At 39.4% G+C, this 20,816-nt stretch overlaps 3 protein-coding genes across 3 annotated transcripts; 2 read left to right on the top strand and 1 right to left on the bottom strand.

Moving 5' to 3' along the window:
• The first annotated feature begins 151 nt into the window (after nt 1-151).
• On the top strand, nt 152-7,475 carry LOC103708734 (neutral ceramidase 2-like). The gene is made up of 9 exons (XM_088717281.1): nt 152-354; nt 455-663; nt 2,728-3,063; nt 3,770-4,022; nt 4,143-4,401; nt 4,487-4,612; nt 4,786-4,849; nt 4,944-5,113; nt 6,485-7,475. Exons 1-9 carry the CDS (start codon nt 152-154, stop codon nt 7,055-7,057), a joined length of 2,193 nt encoding a protein of 730 aa, XP_088573407.1. The 3' UTR covers nt 7,058-7,475.
• Nucleotides 7,476-10,848: 3,373 nt separating this feature from the next.
• LOC103708702 (late embryogenesis abundant protein) lies at nt 10,849-13,408 on the bottom strand. Its single transcript, XM_039123846.3, has 3 exons — nt 12,749-13,408; nt 12,443-12,628; nt 10,849-11,454 (listed from the first exon to the last, which is right to left on the bottom strand). The coding sequence occupies exons 1-3, from the start codon at nt 13,223-13,225 to the stop codon at nt 11,161-11,163; spliced, it is 957 nt and encodes a 318-aa protein (XP_038979774.2). The 5' UTR covers nt 13,226-13,408; the 3' UTR covers nt 10,849-11,160.
• A 4,992-nt stretch (nt 13,409-18,400) lies between these two features.
• Nucleotides 18,401-20,015, top strand: LOC103700610 (putative signal recognition particle 43 kDa protein, chloroplastic). Its single transcript, XM_008782524.6, has one exon. It carries the CDS (start codon nt 18,508-18,510, stop codon nt 19,777-19,779), a length of 1,272 nt encoding a protein of 423 aa, XP_008780746.4. The 5' UTR covers nt 18,401-18,507; the 3' UTR covers nt 19,780-20,015.
• The last annotated feature ends 801 nt before the right edge of the window (nt 20,016-20,816 follow it).

Below are 20,816 nucleotides of genomic sequence, written 5' to 3'. Positions count from 1 at the left end.
AGTATCACTAGCAAAGAAAAACTAGGCAGCCATGAAACCTCTGAAGAGTTACTATATACCCATGTTTGCAGCCATCTTAACATGCAGTATCCTCTGTGACAATGCGAGCTTATCAAATGGCGAATATCTAATCGGGGTAGGAAGCTACGACATGACGGGCCCTGCGGCCGGCGTGAACATGATGGGTTATGCCAACATGGATCAGGTCAGCTCCGGCGTTCACTTCCGGTTACGTGCTCGGGCGTTCGTCGTCGCCGAATCTCCAAATGGAAGAAGGCTGGCTTTTGTGAACCTTGATGCTGGAATGGCTTCTCAGTTAGTCACCATCAAAGTCCTAGAGAGGCTTAGATCAAGGTAATCTACTAATGCCTTGGATTTTAAAGAGATTAAAGTGGATATATAGATGATGGAGTAGCTAGCTAATCTATATATGCTTGTCTGTAAACAAATTTAGGTTTGGTGATTTGTACAATGAGGATAATATAGCAATCAGTGGCACTCACACTCATGCCGGACCGGGGGGCTACTTGCAGTATGTTGTGTACTCTGTAACCTCTCTTGGATTTGTTAAGCAATCATTTGATGTCATAGTCAGTGCAATAGAACAATCCATTGTCCAAGCTCATGAAAACCTCAGGCCAGGGTCCATTTTCATCAACAAAGGTACAGGAACTATAAGTTAAATCTTATTGTTTCCTTTTACTAACTTGTGTCATACATAAATCATGTTGTACATTTTGATTTATGATAGCAGCCTTAGACTCCTTGTTCATACGCAATTGATGATTCAATTTTTTTTTAAAAAAAAATTCACATATAAAAGAGATCATTGTTATTCATCAGAAAGAGAATGAAAGAGATGATGTTGCATATTAGGATTCACTTAACATATGTTGTTAACATAAGGGCATGGACTTCGATTATATTTGATAATTTTGATGAAAGCCCTCCTCACAGGTGTACTAGAATATTTATCATATGCTCCTCTATGTAACTGCAAAGAGATCAGCATCAAAGTGGTAAAAAAAAAAAAATTGCCACTTTGCAATGGAGGAAACCAGCACCTGCAGTTCATTCAAGATTTGAATCAGTTTAAATTTCTTACTTGTTAATTATATCCCTTTTTACAACTTATAAATCCATAACTGAAAAAGGAACTGCTGTAAATTATCTATAATGCTGTAAATTATCCCAAAAATAACACCTTTATTTTCTTCTAAGTAATCTCAATAAACTACACATAATTTGATTAATTCATGTTTTGGAATATTGCTGGTCATGGCATTATGGGCTATTTCACAAGGATGATTTTGCTAGATCACGGCATTATGATGCATAAGATACAACCTGTAAGGGAGCATTGGATCATTAATTTAGTTGGAGAGGGACCCTACAACCTTGCAAATAAACATGATGCTAACACAGAAATAATCTTATGAAAATGATATACAGAAACCATTAAAACCCCATATGGATGGTCGTATCTCTAAGAAACATGATCTCTTCTATTCTCCTACCTCCCATCTCCATTTCTTAGCCATGGGGGCGCCTTGTTGTAATTAAAGGATGCATAACATGGTATGTCAGAGCATCCAAACTCATGTTCATGTTTCCATCTTGCCATTTTTCGAATTTAACAAGCTATATATAGAGCAACAAATTCTCTCCACCAAGAAGCATACCCATAATTTATGAGAATATATTACGATGGGTATGCTGCCAATCATTTCATATCAATGATGGAAAAATTAACCATTTCCCTTGAATCAAAATTCAAAATATTAATAAAGTGTAGTACTAAATTTAGCTATTTGTAGCGGACAAGTATTCAGTTCATTGTAATAAAAAAATAAATAAAAAGAATTGTGTTTTCTTTAAGGACATAAGTTTTACTTGTAATAAGAGTTAGAAGCTTCGGGTAATTACTTTTTATTTTTTCCTCCAGAACTATTTTTTTATCCTATCTCTATTCATGATTAGTAATCACAAACCTTCTATCAACAGAATAAAATAGTAAATTTTTCTCTCCTAAGAATTAGAATTAAAGAAAATAAAATAAAAATTATCTGGCCTTGTTACATATTAATATAGACTATAAAAGAAAATATCGAAATCAAAATAAAAAATAAATATAAAATAGAGAATATAAGTTATTTCTATATCTATCGATAATCCTAATTTTTTATTTTACTATAAACCTTCGTTCGGAGACACTTCTATAGCTTGAGGAAATTTTTTTTTCTTCTTTTTTGTCTAAAGTAGATGTATCATACATGGCGGATATGAATACATCCAAAAAAGTCAAAAGATAACAAGTCCCCAAGCACTCTGGATAATTCATCCTTTCCTCAGGCAGAGAGTCTCTCCAGAATGGTTAACCACGTAAGAGGCTATCTAGTTTGCTACCCCGTTGGCCTCTCGGTACATATGCTCTGTCTAAACGGCCATCCCGGCCCCCCACACCATAGTCCGAATATTTCTGAGTAGCATATGGCTGTCGCTCACCCCACCCACACACTGCTGGACCCACACCATAGCCCGAATTTTTTTTTCCCATGGCTTTAGAATCTGCATAGAGCAAACACCTGCCCATGAACCATGTACATGGAACTCTCAACAATATAATGCTGGAACTACTGGATTGTGTCCTTTCTGTGACAAGTTTTATATGTAGAAGACCAACGTCCTAACATGACTAAGAGGAAGATTGGTGACATGATCATTAACAGTGGTTGGCTTTTTGTCATGCAGGAGATGTGGCAAATGCAGGAATTAATAGGAGCCCCAGTGCCTATCTGTTCAACCCACCTGAGGAGAGAGAACGGTACGCAAGAGATGTGGACACTGAAATGACGCTGCTGAAGTTTGTGGATGGAAAGAGTCAGGAGAGCATAGGAGCATTCAATTGGTTTGCGACCCATGGGACCTCCATGAGCAGAGATAACAGGCTCATTAGTGGGGATAACAAAGGTGTTGCTGCCAGGCTATTTGAAGATTGGTTTGCTGCCAATAACAGTAGCACCCAACCTGAAAAGCCAAAAACTACTGTTATGATTAAACCAGGTAATTTAATTAATGCAGCAGTGACAACGTTTTAAATCAATATTAGTGTATATATATGGTTATTAAAAGTCAAAAATGTTGATAGTAAAATATTTTCTGACCTTCATATTTTTGACGAGTCTAAAACAACACTACAAGAGATATAATCTATTCTCGTATCTACCACTGCAACATCTACACAAACACAATGCTAGAAATATTTTTGTATATAATTTTGCAATTTCTAATGCATTGTTGTTTATTAATTATATCTTTTTCACCTTAAAGCATAATTAATATATGATTATTATTAGTGTAAAACCTGTGAGGAGTTAACATCCTTGCTATATATACCTTTGCTACCCTATTGCGCGCATAGGATGATAAAACAATTTTTTACAGGTGCAGGGCAGAACTACTATTTATCATCCATCTTCATTTTCACCATAAAATCAAATCATTGCAAGTAATGGACACTAGTATAACCGATAACCTATTTTAAAGATATACAAACTAAGTTTCGCCGTCTCAACACCAGACCTTGTACCAATACCATTCTATTACATCATCAATACATCCAGTATGATACCATATACCGGTTCGATATAAGTATACCTCCGTAACGCGTACCGTTTTGGTACCTGTACAATATGGTATGGTGATCCATATGTATCGGTACAATACATTAATAAGAATTATAACATATTAACAGCAGCATTTGCTGTAGAGTCCACCAACCTGAAGAAAGCAAGGGGGATCAAAGCCACGGGAGGGCAATCATGTGGCAAGACAACCAGTAGAAATTTCAAAGTAAGGCAGAACAGCGAGATCAAGTTTGTAGGGGCATTTTGCCAGTCCAATGTGGGTGATGTCACTCCCAATGTCTTGGGTGCTTTCTGCCTCGACAGTGGCCTTCCTTGTGACTTCAATCACTCATCCTGCCATGGAAATGATCAACTCTGCGTAGGCCGTGGCCCGGGGTAAACTCCACCAACTTAATTTTTCTCCTCAGTTTTCCTATCATCGGAGTACGTAGGTTCCATTCACAACTATATATGCTTCCTCATTGTGTAACTCCTACTGTGTTACCTAATAATTAGATACCCAGATGAGATAAAGAGCACTAGAATCATTGGAGAGAGGCAATTCATCAGAGCCATCGACCTTTTTAATACTGCAAGACAGGAGCTAAGTGGGAGTGTGGACTACCGTCACACATATCTCAATTTTACTAATCTTCAGGTGGAGTTGGGAGGAGGGAGGAAGGCACACACATGTCCTGCTGCACTTGGCCCAGGATTTGCTGCAGGTACCACTGATGGCCCTGGAGTATTTGGATTCCAACAAGGAGACACTGAGGTGAGTAAATGCACTGCAGCAAGTCCCTATAAAGAAGAGATGTAGATCGCAAGTTTACTAAGCTGGTAATGTTACATATAATTAGATTAATGAATACTGGAAGAAGGTCAGGGATTTTCTCAAAGAGCCAAGCCCGCAACAAGTTGAGTGTCAGAAGCCCAAGGCAGTCTTGCTCAGCACTGGGGAGATGTTCATACCCTATGCTTGGGCTGTAAGTCCTCCAGAATCCAGAACTCCTGTGTACAAGATATGCATATAGTTGTTTAGAACACAAGGAATTTGTGTGCATAAAATATACAATGAGGACTAATATAAACATGGTTGGGTCCTGATCATTAATATTTTACTGTCTTGATTTCATTTTCTTTCTTGACGAAATATCAGCCAGCGATTCTACCTGTTCAGATACTAAAGATAGGGAAGCTAGTCATACTCTCGGTTCCTGGAGGTAAGAGAATATATTGTTATGTTTATATTGTTAGAGGAAGATTGTATTATGTTTATATTGTGATAATTAACAATGTCTTGGTGGAGCATTGTAGAGTTCACTACAATGGCAGGAAGGAGATTAAGGGAGGCAGTGAAGTCAGCACTAATAAGCAGTGGGGGTGGAGAGTTTGATGAAAGCACTCATGTTGTGATTGCTGGCCTTTCAAATGCATACTCACAGTATGTGGCAACCTTTGAAGAGTACAAACAACAAAGATATGAGGTATGCATATGTGCACTTACCATGAAAATTAAGATCCAAACTTATGTGCTACCTCAATCTAAACCAGTTAGGCTACAGTGATCCAGGCTATCTAGACAAAAACTTCAAGTTAGCCTATAGGTTAAAGGAAGGTCTGGGCTAATAGGTTATTGCATTAGACTGATAAAGCCTGTTTCTTAATAATTCTAGAATTAAATCTATTGATTGATTCAGCCTCTCTCGGTCGTTCCTCCATGAACTCTTACAAAGCAACAAAAAAGAAGGATTCAATCGATTTTATTGATATTCTAATATTTATATGGATTTCTACTGATGAGACATCCTGCAAATAATCAAAACTGTAAAATTTTCTTTGATGATTTAGGAAAGCAAGTTCTATGTAACCATGCATAGGTCTTGACCAATTTTTTTGTGAAAAGGACAACTATCAGTTTATCTTAACCTTATGCCTTATGCTATATGTGATTACCATTCATTTGAAAGTTCAGATAGATCTGCAAGTATTCAAAAGAAAGAATTAATCTCGACCTTTTCCTATCAGGCTCTGTGTTTGAAATATCCTAGTACCAGCACTATATATAATGAAATTAAAAGTTCTAAACCACCTCTGTAGGGTCCAAAGCCATCACCTTCCTTGGCACAGAGGAGCGGATCTCATATTGGATAAGGGTTCTACTCATAGGATCAATTGAATTGAGCTCCACACAGGCTTGTATGGGCATCTAGAATTGAGCTCCGAACCTCTCAGTCAATAGTTCATCAGCATCCTAGTGTAGTCATCTAGATGCAAATTAAGCCATTTGCACACTAAGCAATGCTAAGCTAACATTGAAATGGACAAATGATTCAAAAGTGTTAGAATAGTGATCAAATATTTTTTTTCTCACAGTTGGGCCACTATTAGGCATGTATGTATGTGTGTGTGTGTGTGTGTGGACTGCACCATAGAGTGATGCAACCTTCAATAGCCACCATCAGAAGATGGACGGCCATCAAATAATGTACCATTCATCTCATGATGGTGGCCACCTCTATGGTACGGCCCGCACACCGTGCAAAAGATCTTAACCCTTGGGCTTTTGAATAGAGTAAAAAGGATAAGCACTTGGACCGTCCTATGATCAACATATAAAATCAACCATCAATGCGTGTGGGATGTATGTGCGTCTTTATATCGCACATCTTTACGATTCTTGATGCACGAATGGTGCAAAACCTCTCCATTTAATGTAAATTAATTAGCATCTTTTTCCATAGTAGATTAGAAACTTAATCAAAGATTAGAGGATCCAAGGTCTAGCATCCATAAATTAATTACTCCTTCAGATCCTAAAATATATAATAAATTAATTATATTTATATTTGTCCCAGGCTGCATCTACGTTATATGGACCCCACACACTCTCAGCCTACATCCAAGAATTCAAGAAGCTAGCATCCTTACTAGCCAAGGGAGAGCAGCTCCCCAAGAGCGGCCACCCTTCCCCTCCCGACCTCTCCTCCAAGCTCATCAGCCTCCTGCCTCCCCCCGCCGGCGACGCCGCGCCCCGCGGCACCACCTTCGGAGACATGAAGCAGGATATCGTCTTGCCACCCCAAGGCTGGCTCAAGAAAGGAGAGAAGGCCAGTGCCACCTTCTGGAGCGCCAACCCCCGCAACGACCTCCTCACCGAGGGCACATTTGCCGTCGTCGAGATGCAACGAGAGAAGAATTGGGTTCCGGCATTCGACGACGACGACCTCAGCCTCTTCTTTAAATGGAAGGCAGATAACAGCAGCAGCATCAGCAATTCAAAGAGTAGCTTCGCTACCATTGAATGGGAGATACCGGCCAATGCGGCCCCAGGAATTTATAGGTTGAGGCACTTCGGTTCATGGATTGCTAAGCCGGAGAAACCTCCAAGGTATTTTACCGGCGCTTCAAGAGCGTTTGTGGTGCAGTGAGAATCCGAAGAGTTAATCAATCTTCACGCAAATACAGAATAAATTAACATAAGAGGGTTTCATCTACAACGAGACCAAGGACGGAAAGCCGAACCTAAAGATCTTTCACCTTGACAATGTATAAAAAGACGTCATCATAAGGTATAAAAAGACATCGATGAAGAGGACAGGCGATGTTTTACTACCAATCACTAGTTTCATGTTGGACGCAGTACTCATACTGGAAATTACGATCAAGGATGACCCTATCAATCGCCATCTACTTTGGAGATACCTTGTGAAGCATTTTTCTTGCCCGGGACTCGAACCCGAAACTAGTCAGATGGAGTAGATAACTTTTCTTTGTTGGAATAGAGGAAAAAGATCCCTCCAGCTGGCAATGACCGTCTGATAGTGATCTAAGCGATCAAAATCAATCATCACGTGTCATGAAGGGCCACACCACATATGGAGAAAAGTTGAAGATAGAATTTTTGCATATAGCCCTTCCCGTTATCTTTTATTTGCATGTCACTGCCTTTTCCTGTGTTAATTATTTCCAAGTTGCAACCAAACATAATAAGTCTATTAATTACCAATTAACTTCCTTTGTTAAGTCTTCATGAGTAAATAAAAAATATTCCCCAAAAGTTGCATAGACAATAATCTATGGCTCTTTGGTAAACGGCAAAGACAACGGACCTTGGCCAAAGATGTGGATTCTACTAGGTTGTGGTGATGGATCTTGAAATAAGAAAAAAAGGGGAAGGGATTGGAGAGAAAGAAAGCCCAGGGTTTTTGGATGGTGGAGCTCGATTATGGCGGCACGACGGCCACTCGAGATGAGAAAGCAGAGATAAGATAAAGTGCTAGAGACTCGAGGATGACTCGATCAACTAAGGAAGAAGGGATAAAATGGAAAGGGTTTTCAAGAGGTTGAACATGCACGGCGGGTTCGCTCCCTGTCTGTAAATCTGACTATGGTTGAGAACGGCTTGAATGGCTGGTAGACTGCTCTGTATAGGTCTCTTGGAGTCCACATTGACCACAATTGTTTATCCACTAAATGGAGGCGCATGGCAAAGTATCGCGATCACTCCTATGTCTTTTTGTTTTTTTTTTGAATTTTAAATAGAAAGGTTTAATTTGGATCTGTTCTCACAATCCTTAGGACAAAAAAAGGGACCATAAGAGATTTTGACTTGCCTTAGTTCCATCATCTGAAGAACGAAAAAGTTTTCTGATCAAGAGGAGAAACGAGAGTGGGCGAAGCGCTAAACTCTCCATTCCCTTAAGCTAACATGTTAAGCTAGGCCATATGGTGAAACACCATTCGCATGGTGAACCGCTGACATGGTGCAGCTAGTGTAAGTATAATTTCTCCTCTTATGGAGAGTTGCTAGGAAGGACTCTTGGGTGAGACACAACTTTCTCTTATTGAAAGAATGATAAAGCCCCATCTTGGTGGTGGAGGGGCAAAATTGTTCCCTATAATCGACAATCTCGAAAATACATCCATAAATTATCTGATCCTGTGAGAAAGGTATTTTGGATAAATTTATATGTAATTTATTTTTTCTCAATTTTTTTCCTCGTTTTGAGTCAATGAACCTTTTCATCTTTTGATCAAGTTGGGATTGATGCATTATCTTTTTCTTTTTGACTATCGAGTAGAGTACTTTTAGTAGCAGCAGTTTTGAAAGTTAACTGCTCGATAACCTTTTAAGGGTTCGGATTAAATCTTTTGTACGAAGAATGATTGATCTTCTTTCAGAATATTATCCGTTGGGTCGCACCTCATATAGCTCTCAAAGCACTCGGAACTCCCTCAATCATCAGGATATACGGATCTCAAAGTTATGGTTGCGCCATCCATTGGTGCATACATGCGAAGGAAGGTGAATCCTTCTTTTGGGCTGAAGATAAGCCAATCGCTTAAGTGATAGCAAAGCAATGATCAAATGATAAATGAAAGAAACTAAAAACCAAAAGAAAGACTAAAGCAAGAAAAAGGTGTGGTGCTAGTGCTGCCATCACACACAATGGTTGATTACTTTGTGAGCGCCAAGCAGTTTGAAGGTTTGATACAGTATCTTTTCTTTTTGACTGGTTGATTACTTTCCTAAGTAACCAAGCACCGATCATGACGGAAAATCAATGGTAATAAGAGAAAAGAAAGAAACAGAGAAATAAAAAAAGAGAAATGAAAGAAAGAGAGGAAAAAAAAAAAAGAAAAAAAAATGCAACAAGAGACGAGCTGGGTTACGCGGCCGGAGGGGTTTACGGGCCAAGGCACTTTGATTCGCGGATGGCAAAGGCTCAACGTCTCCGAGGTTTTTTATAAATATGGATAAATTATAGTACTCTGGTATAAGTATATCTACTTAAGTTAGAGAATACAATAATAATAAAAAAAAAAGAGATAACCTCAAAGCTATCCTACAAATATCCGAAAGATGGCACAACCCAGAAGTGAGCTTATTGATCCGCTGATAGCCTCAGTGGTGCCGGATGTGACGGATGTTAAATGGAGAGTTCATATCGAAGCCCAGAGAAATAACCGGATGGAAAAGGTATGAATAAAAACGGTCGGCGTGCCCAACACATGATCAGTTTTGCCTGCATCGAGCATACTCCTGGCGGAATGAAGGCTGCTACATGGAGGTGGGCTTGTCCCTCCCTCCCTCTTTCCCTTTTTTTTCTAAAAAAAAAAAAAGACGGCACAACCTATTACTATAGTAGGGATGTCTTGCATCGATAGATGCTCGCCATCAGCTCCCAGCCAACACCAGTGGTTTGACCAAGCTATACATGGATTTAAGGAAACTTAGTTGAGTCTACTTGATCCCGAACATAGCTAATTAGACTAGTTTGCTCATGCAAGAGGGATGCAGCAAATCTGATTCTGACTCTAAATTGGTTTCTAGAGTAGAGTCGAGAATTGCATAGGAGGGTATTATCTATGTAAAGAGTATATTGAGAGATGACAGCATCCAATTTGAAAGGGACACGGCAACAGGAGGGTATCATCTAGAGCAAAGTCTGCATAGAAGAGGATTGCATGGAAGGGTATCATCCATATAAAGAGTATATTGAAAGCCAACAGCATCCATTTCTTTAGACTTTAAATAACGACTACATATTTTTAAAAATCATAAATAGCAAATCAAAGGCTCTAAGAACCATACAGTGCATCAAAATATGTTACTTACCAAACTATATGCATATATAAAAGAAAACAGAAGAATGAATCAACAACAGATCGAGACTCTGCACAGTGCTATAGTAACTTAAAAAAAAAAAAATTTATATAAATATCCTTCTAAATATCAAATTTTATATAAATACCCCTTAAAAATTAATATATATATACCTTCGTAAAATATTTATTTTACTATTTTTTTTATTCTTAATTTTTATGTACCCATACCATCTAATGCCGTTAAAAAAATTATCTTTAAATTAAAATGACTAAATTACACTTAAAAAAATAGATATGCAAAAAAAAAATATTTATAATAAAACCATAATGAAGAACAAAAAAAAATAATTTTAAAATTCTATTTTATTTTTTATTAAAATAAATATAATTTTTATTAACGGTGTCAGAGAATCATTATATTAAAAGCATCATTATATTAGAAACATTCATTAAAAAACAGTATTTTATAAAAATAAAAAATAAATATATATTTTTAAAAAAATATTCTTATAAATTTAAATTTTGAGAAGAATATTCATAAAATAAAAATTCTAGTAAGAACGCACCAAACCAGAAGACTTTTATGGCTGCTGTCTAGAGAATGGCAGGGTGCTAAAAGTAATTCTCGTAGAATAAAAACAATAAGATAACATCTTTCACGCAAAACAAAACCTTTAGAATCCTGTGTTTTTTCAAACAAAGCTATCAGCCTCTACATCGACCACCAACGGCAACATCCACAAAGAAACCGACAAAACTATCAACATCACGGACTTAGAATGCAGTAGTCGTCAGTCAGACTTTGCCTAAAAAGCCCTCCATAACTTTGACCGACACCTTCTCATGAACCCATTTGAATCCAAAACTACCGCTCCCCATTCACTAAAATGACAGAAATGCCCTCAGGCCGGTTCGGTTCGGCTCAGTAACGGTACTTGCAGGAATTCCTTAGGTTGAGGTGCTTCTTCCCGAGATGAGTCTCCCTGAGGGTGAGGGAGCAGTGGATGCGGCGGTAGAACTTGGACTTCACCAGCTTGCCGAGGATGCGAGCGCGAGCCCGCATCACGAACGTGAGGTCGACCGGCACCACCGCCGGCGGCCCGCCCTCCGACCGGCTGCTCAGGCCGGAGCCACCGCCGTAGAGCGGCACCTGCCTCCCAATCACATCTACCGCCACCACCCTGCCGCTCTTCCTCGATTGGTAGAACTCCTTCATCTGCACACATTTTCCATTGAAATCATGCAACTGGAACACAGAATTAACAAAACTATACGTTGGCTCCAAATAAACTCTGGTTCAAAATACGATCAAATGAACAAAATTAAGACATATCATACATTTCGAAAGGGCGAATTGCAGGTTCTAAACATGATATTGAGCCTGAATCAAGCAACCTTGACCTGCATTGAATGGCTATTTATGAAATAAAGTTGCAGACGCAATAGGTAATGGCTGGCCAAGGAACTCGTGAACTGAATAGGCTCAGAAACAATGTGTGAAGCCGCATAATTTTAAAAATTACATACCAACATAATATTTTTTTTATCAGCATGATTCCATATCAATCTATATTATTTTCTTTTATAAAGAATCACATAATTTGTATCAGTTAGTAATATTTTTATTATTAATGTACATCTATATACACTAATATATATGAAATACGATAGAACGGAAAAAAAAAACTCTCTTTTTTTTTTAACAAATATTTTAACACCAATGGATGCCTACTACTGTGGGGAAAAAGTTGAGAAGACCACATTATTGGAAATAAACATTAGAAATTAGAAAATAAAAATGACAAATTTGTATAAGAATTAATAACAAATGGAAAAATGGATGGCCCCCCTCTGAATGGAAACAGACATCATATTAGGTAATGTTGAGCCCACAGATGGCTGGCTCAACATCCATCCATCCATGACTCACCATCATCCATCGATAACGTCTCCTTGGTTCGTACGAAATGTTGTCAGATCATAATAGCGCGCTGTTTCATCTTTTCAGATAAATTATCGCTTTCTGCGGCGCTCCATTCAGCGGGGCCCGCTTCGTCGCCAAGTAAATGTTCGACAAAATGACACAAGGAAACGCATAAATCCGATGTGGAGCTCTTCTATTGGCTCTTCCGTGACCATGGTTTGCACTTGAAGTGCAGAAGAAGAGGAAGAAGAAGATGGATGGTTTTGGTTGGGATGCTTACGCTTCCGGAGGCGATTTTGAGGTCATAGTAGTAGAGTTCCAAGGGGGTGGACGAGACGTGGACGCCGAAGAAGGTGGCCGGGTTCCGGAACGCGATCCTGACCGTCGAATTGATGGAGAGCATCTTGGTGGGGACACCGGTCAAGTCCATCCCGGCCTGGATATTATAACTCTCGAACACCACGCTCTGCGAAACAAAAATGGGCAAAAAAAAGAAGACACCAAACCGAGTCGACTCGGCCTAAACGAAGAAATGATGGATAAAATAGGGGAGAAAATGGGATGAATCGAACGAGTTAGAACGGACCTTGATGGAGATTTCGGGCTTGTAGGCTTTGCTGGCGCCCCAGAGGATGAGGGAGAAGAGGGTGAAGAGAAAGATGAAACCGAGGAGGAACCAGACGACGTAGCAACGGACGGGGGTGGCGGCGGGGTAGTCGTCGGCGTCGGAGTCGTCATCGGCATCTCCGGCGTCGGAGGGGTGGCGGCCGGCGAGGGGTATCTTCCGCCAGGAGGCGTGCTTGAGGGAGGCGGAGAAGCGGGTGGTGGAGGACTCGCGGGAGTGGTGGATGGGGGAGCTGGCGTAGCGGTGATGGTGGGGGTGGTGGTGGTGCTGGTAGTGGTGGTGGTGCACCGGCGAGCCGCCGGGGGTGGAGCCGCCGAGGGACATCTTCTCGGCATCGGGATGGGATGGACTCATCACGTAGTATATCGGCCGCCGCGGCGACCGCGGCGGGGACGAAGCCGCCAGGCTCGTCACCTCCGAGTCCGTCTTCGCGTGCATCGTCGCCACCCCTCTCTATCCCGCTCTTCGAGTCTCTGAGAGAGACAGACGAGAGAAGAAGAGACGTTGGGTTTTTTTTTTTTCTTTTTTGGTATTTCAGTTCCGGGGACGGGTTCAAGGAGAGGGAAAAGATTTGGGGAGGGGAAAAGGGGAAAAGAAAGTGGGTGACAGCAGGGATTGAGTAATTTGGTTTCCGAGTAAAGAAACACTTTTATTTCCTCTTTTCCAGCGTTAGTATCTGCGGTTCACTGCGCCGCACAAGTTTTCTATCCTTTGTATATGTTTTGATTGAGTTGCAAAGGAATGAATTTTTTTAGTATAAATAATAAATAGCTTGATGATATTTTTATAATATGTTAAATACTTTACATATTATTAGCTAATATTTGCACTATCAAATATAAACTTGGATGTAGATGCACTGCAGATTAAAGAGATATTCATTTACGGCGATAATTTTTTTAAAAAAAATTAAAATTTTACTTATAACTCTAAATAGATATTTTTTAATATAAATGGTACAGAAGAAGGTATTTGAAGCATCTTAATTTGTCAGAAACAAACAAATATAGATTAATAAACAATTTTATTTTAATTCTTTTTTTGCTTGATAGATAACAAGCTCTTAAAATTTTTTAGAAGTCTTTTAATTAAAATTTTATTGCAAATAGATATCTCTTGATTCTATGTGGTATAGAATTTCAATGTATTTGATGCTTGTTAATTTTTTTTAAACACTCACATATGCAATTTTTACATAGCTTTATATTAAGAACTTTTTGCCAAATAGGCGGTAGACTTGAAAAATTAATTTTTATATTATATTATAAGATTTGGTTGCACCGTGGGTCTAAATCAGGAGTTACATTTGAAAATTAGAATGGGTTAGCCTAGCTAGAGTAGATGAAGACAATGGGTTACTAGGTATTGTGTTGACTTTGTTGATCTGAAAGTTGGACCATGATCTCACCGGTCTTCATTAGGTTTCAGGACTTGTCTAGGAGTGGGATGGATATTCCAGGATAAGAAAAGGTCCAATGTCATGGAATAGATTAATACCAGCAGAGATAACATTTAATTTTTATTTGAAATAAGTACTTCTGTCCCTAATGATTTGTTTTTTATTTTTTGACATTGTCGACCGAATTATCGGTTATAGAAATCCCTTCTCCAAATGGCTTTCCTCGCAAGTTATTCAGGATAAAACAAACATATATAGACCCCATTTATCCTCAACCTAGACAGCATTTTTGGTTGCAGGATACGTCCTAACCAAGAAGTGTTTTATCCCATGGTAATGGCATCACCTTTTACGGAGATAATTTCAGCTGGGTCAATATATCCTGGGTAAATTTATTACTGCAGGAGGAAAAATAACTTCTCAATAACTTTTCTTTGACATATCGGTTCCGGGTGCGGAGTTGAAGGTCGCTTGGGCGGGTCTTCGTCACGCCCTATGTATTCTACAGGCCAGTTCCATTGTCCTAGAGAGAGACTCGGGCACAATCATTAGTTGGATCAGAAGGGGCCTAAGGGGTAAAGGTTGTATCCACCCTTTGCTCCGAGATATTTGGACAATGGTGAGGGACGGACGAGATTTTCAGGCCAAGCATATTTTTCGTGAAGCTAATAGGACTACGAATTGGATAGCCAGTTATGTAGCCGGTCACTTCAGTAGTACCCTGTAGGTTGGAGATAGAAAATTGCCCCAGGCACTCCGAAGTATTTTGTTTTTTGATTTTATTGGGTGTATCTATACCTGTCAGGTATGATACACCCGTCTTAGCAACAAAAAAAAAAAAAGAGAGCGAGAAGTTAGTTTTTCTCTATCTTATGCTAAGTTTGGACTAGGTTTTATGCTTGTCAAGCAGCATTTGGCAAGGAGGCATTATACAAAAATACTTATGCTGGTCAAACTTACTTATGACTGGCACAACTGGGTGTGCTTTCATAAACTATTCCTTGGCGTAAACACACATTTTTGTTTCCATGTTTTCTATATTTTATGTAAAAAAGTGATCATTTTAATGTTGTTCTAAAAGGTGCGTTTTGTTGCTCACCCGTTGTAATCTAACAAAAATTGGTATAACTTATGGCATAACTATTCTGATAAGCATAAACCATCCCTATTTTTCTTATTCTTGAACCAAACATAGCCTTATTCTCCTCCACCTTTTCCCACTTTTCAGTTAATTCAACCAATCCTAATTAAACAATAATTTTTTGTTTAACTGTGGTACAAAAGAATAGTGGAGGGATAGCACACGTTAAGAATAGCTATCCCTAGTTTTTGCACAACAAAACACAACCTCAATGGAGTTTTGATCAGCCCAGCTTGGCCATTTAAAAGAATAATTCATCTAAAAGTGTTATTTTTCTTTCCTCCTTGTGGTCATACTGAATTTAATCAGTCATTTATGTTTTCTACTGGTGGAATGTAGCTTTCCTCCTTATGGTCACACTGAATTTAATCATTCATTTATGTTTTCTACTGATGTAATGCTACATGACTAATGCCATTAGGGTTGAAAGCGGATCGGATTATATCCGACCATATCTATTTTCGTATCCGATTTGGATCGAATTTGGATACTATTATTTTTGATCTGATCGGATCTAGATACAGATTCGGATAGTCTGTTCAAAAATCTTTAGAAAACGGATATGGATACACATGATTTTTCTGAATTCAGATCTGAATCTAAATATCTGTATAATAAGAGTAAGTAAAAGGAAAAAGATTAAATTAAGTTAAATCAATAAACCAATTAAGTGATTAACCAAACCTAAACTAAAAAAATCCGGACATCAAATGACCATTACTTAAGATAGTAACCCAAATACGAAATATGCGATTGGAATAAAATCTTTCGAATCCTCCCGCATGGCTAAAAGGCTCAAATCTCTCGTTCGCCTGTTTCATCTCTTTTTCCTCTTCGTCATCTTCAAGCAAATAGGGTTTCGAACGTCCTGTCTATTTTTTAGTTTTCATCCGGTAATTGCAACCAGCTACAGCCGTGAGATGCCTTAGAGGCGCCATAGATCCAGTATACTTCGGTGACGAGGAACCTTGAGCGGTATATCCTTTATGAAATTGTTAGTTTTTATTATTGATAAATACTTATTAAATTATATTTTTTATTTGAATATTTTCTTCATAATCATGTCTTTATTACTAGTTTTTATCATTAAATTTTGCTCAAATTTGATTAATATCTGAAAAAGTATTCGATTTATATCTATATTCGGATGGAATATAAGGATATGTTTAATATCCAATTCGTATATGTATCCGTTTATAATAAATATAGATATCCTTAATATCCAATTCGTATCCATATCCATTTAGAAAAAATATGGATATTAATTTGATATTTGTTTAATATTCATGTCCATATCTATATCCGTATTTATTAAAAAATATGAATACAAATATTAATATATTAATATCCAATCCGTATCCGATTTATTTTTAGCCCTAAATGCCATGCAGCAGCGCCATTTTCTTTGTTGCCTCATTCAACATCCACTATGACATGAATCGATTGGTGTACTTTATAAGCTTTAATGGGATTTAAAGAAGTTAGATGAACCTTTAGAGTATCAAGTTGAAATGTGGATATATTGGCAATAATTTTTTAATTTTGGAACCAGGATGTGGAAATCGTGGCCAAAATCATGAAAATCATGGTGGGTATTAAACATTAAAGATTTTAATAACTATAGTGGTAGGCATCCTGGCAATGAATGGTATTTTTGAAGTGGAGACAAGGGATATATCACTAGTATAACAAATAAAACTACTCAACCATAAATAAATAACAAATAAAGAAAGGTTTGCATAATCAAGTGAACTCTAATATTCCATTCAGATTTTACAATAGAAGGAAGATAATAGATGTTATCAATTGAGCATGTAATGTTGTTCACGAAAAAAATAATAAGATCTCTATAGGCTGAGAGAATGAGATGCTCCAATACGAAATATTTTAGCAAATGTGTTTGGATGATTTTGGTTGATGGTATTTGTCACAATAACAGCTGGGATAAGTTGATGCTTGTAGTTGTACTGGTCCTGAACCAAACAAATCTGAAAGCTGAAAAAATGTTAGTATGTGAATATGATTTTCTTTAGGTTGATAAGAATTTGTTGATATTTTGTTTTTTTCTTTTATTTCAGAGTTTACTGTTCTCTTAATAGCTCAAACCTATCGTACTTAATCCACAATTTAGGTCAAGATATTGGTTTTGTTATTATTTGTGTTGATGGATGTGTAGAGATATAATCCTGTAATGGTAAATCTTTCAATCCCTGGTAAAATTTCAGCACCTTGTATGCATGATATTCCATCGAAGCACATAATACCATCCCAATATCATTAGCTGATTGGGGAAAATAATAAAAGAATTACTTAAATTTTAATTTTGCCTAACATCTACACTTCATAGAGAGAAAGAGAAAGAACTATGTTTGGTATATTCAAGGAGGAAATAAATATTAATTGCTATTGCTAATGTTTATTAAATATTTTAATTTTATGTTCATCAACAAAAAAAAATTGTAATGCTCTATTTAAAAAAAAATCCCAACTACATATAAAATTACACTTTCTCAATTTTGTAATGCTCTAATTGAAGTTTCCTCACAAACTTCTAAATTACACTTTCTATTTGCTATAGTTGGTAATGAGATGTTTTTATTCATAATATAATCAAATTAAGAAAAGGATAAGAAATGCTAACGACTTACAATAAACAAAACCAAGCAAATAAGTGCAAAAGATAGGCCTTAATCAAAAAGAAAAAAGATACTAAATAGAAGATAGCAAATAAAATTTAACTAGAAGTAGCTCTTCCATAATGAAAATTGTTCTTGATTAACTACAATGGCTTTATAAAGATGTCAGCAAATTGCTCTTCGGTGGTATCACAGATTAACTGGAAGTTTACATTGGCGGTATACTGATATAGGAGATATTTTCTTTTCTTTATACTCTTTATTTTTTCGTGACTTGGCAAGATGTATTCATATATAAATTGCTGCTTTTATTAATAATAATAATAATAATAATAAATAAATAAAGTGGTGTCAAGCGGTTGCACCTTCTCCTCTTGGTTGGGAGATACGGTCCTGGACAATGGGACCCAACAGCAGGAAATCCGAAATCCAATCCCCTCCACTCTTGTTCAGCGACACCCTTATCCTATCATACCGGCCATAAACAAAAGAGATCTCTCTCTCTCTCACACACACACACACACACAAACCCCCGCTCCTCCCCATGCAGGCAGTGCTCACAAATCCATCTCTTTCACGCCTCAAACTCCTTCTTCCAAAACTCAAACCCCTTACTTTCTTCCATCCCATCGCCGCCACCTGCCTAACCCTCCGCCACCGCCGTCGCCGCCACGGCGGCGTCCGGTCTTTCGCTTTCCAAGACCAATTCCCGCAACCCTCATCTCCAACCCAACCCCAGGAAGAAGCACAAGAATTAAAGAAGGAAGAAGCACAAGAATTAAAGAAGGAAGAAGAGGATTACGGAGAGGTTAGCCGGATCATCGGCAGCAGGACCGTCAGAACCCCCGTCTATGGCGACGATGGCTCCGTCTCCACCACTACCGCAATGGAGTACTTGATCGAGTGGAAGGACGGCCACGCCCCATCCTGGGTCCCCGCCGCCGCCATCGCCACCGACGTGGTGGCGGAGTACGAGACCCCCTGGTGGACCGCCGCCCGGAAGGCCGACGCCGCCGCCCTATCGGCCCTCCTTGCCAACGAGTCCGGCGAACGGGACCCCGACGCGGAGGACGCGGACGGCCGGACGGCCCTCCACTTCGTGGCCGGGCTGGGATCGGAGGAGTGCATCCGGATGCTGGCGGCGGCGGGGGCGGACGTGGGGCGGGCGGAGCGGGCCGGCGGTGGGCTGACGCCCTTGCACGTGGCGGCGGGGTACGGACAGGCGGCGGCGGTGCGGGCGCTGCTGGAGGCCGGGGCGGACGCGACAGCGGTGGACGGGAAGGGGAAAACTGCGCTGGAACTGGCGAGGGAGGTGCTGGCGGCGACGCCGGCGGTGGCGCTGGGGAGGCGGGCGGGGCTGGCGGCGGCGGCGGCGGAGCTCGAGGGGGCGGTGTACGAGTGGGCGGAGGTGGAGAGGGTGGTGGAGGGGAGGGGGGAGGGGAAGAGGAGGGAGTACTTGCTGGAGTGGAAGGACGGGGGGAGGGAGTGGGTGAGGAAGGAGTGGGTGGCGGAGGATCTGGTGGCGGACTTCGAGGCCGGTCTGGAGTACGGGGTGGCGGAGGCGGTGGTGGCTCGGAGGGAGGCGGCGGAAGGAGGTGGGAAGGAGTACTTGGTAAAGTGGGTGGATATTGAGGAGGCGACGTGGGAGCCGGAGGCTAATGTAGACCCGGACCTGGTGCAGGATTTCGAGCGGCGGCAGAGGGAGTCGGCGCAGGCGGCGAACCCACCCGCGGCGGCTGTGGCGGAGGCAGCGGCGGAGGAGGAGAAGGAGAAGGGGGAGGAGTCCGGTGCGCCGCAAGAGACAGCCGTAGGGTGAGAAGTCTCCACTTCCGATTTCTCTATTTCTTGCTCCTTTGCAGCCTAAGTTTGATTGGAAATCACAAATAAATTCATTCAAGTGCTATTGATCAGATTCAACTGTTGTTCGCACGTGAGACAGAGTTCATGATGTGTTGTGCTTTGAATTTACCACAAGCTTTGCCACTATTCAACTAGAATCATGGTACCATTATTTTTTCCAAAGTACTACAAATTAAGCATGTTTTCTAATTACTTTCCAGTGTCACTTAACCTTCTGGGAGTCAGTAGCAAAATTTTAAATAAAACAAATCTAGACAAGAAAAATATTTGCCATTGTTTCTGGAAAACTAGTTTAGTAGTCCATTGGATTGCTGGTGTGCCAAATCAATCAGGTCGATAAGTAGGCATGTGTTGATCAAGAGACAAGATTCGGCATTTTTTGCCCTAGTAAAAGGATTCAAAATTTCGATCGAACAATAGTATTGTAAAGAAAGAAAGAAAAAAATAATAACTCACATGTATAAAACCATGCTGATAAAAATTGATTATATAGAAGAAAATAATTAAGTAGATAAATGATCTCTAGGATGGAATTGTTGTGAAGAATCAAGATGCAAGAAGTTCATGGGTGCTCCCAAGGAATTGATTGCGGCAAATAATAGTCAGTTGTCAAAGGTTTTGAAGAGGGGATTGTAGCCCCGAGTCTTCTTTTTAAATATCTAAATTGCCTGAAACCAACTTGGCGAAATTGATTTTAAACCACTGGATGTTTACATATCTAATAATTGATATCTAGTATTTGGAACCACTTCATGAGTTGGTCCAAGCAACCTCATCACCGGATGTAGATCAGGTGTCTACCTTGTCCAATACGAATAATTCATGGATCTTTGTACAATTTGGTCAACCAACACTCGTTTAGATAGGGCTTGGAAAATCCAATCTCTTTATGGTTAATAAAATTTTAGAATATTTTTCTTTTAAATTTTTTACTTGTTCACTTTTCATTTTGTTTTTTATTCATTTTTATTCATGCATTATCTACACCCATTT

Source organism: Phoenix dactylifera, chromosome 3 (genome assembly GCF_051530095.1).
Source record: "Phoenix dactylifera cultivar Ajwa chromosome 3, Ajwa_hap1_PhDact_Kaust_v1.1, whole genome shotgun sequence".
Taxonomy (NCBI): domain Eukaryota; kingdom Viridiplantae; phylum Streptophyta; class Magnoliopsida; order Arecales; family Arecaceae; genus Phoenix; species Phoenix dactylifera.
The sequence above is the reverse complement of the archived record's forward strand: the minus strand, read 5'-3'. Positions and strand labels throughout refer to the sequence as shown.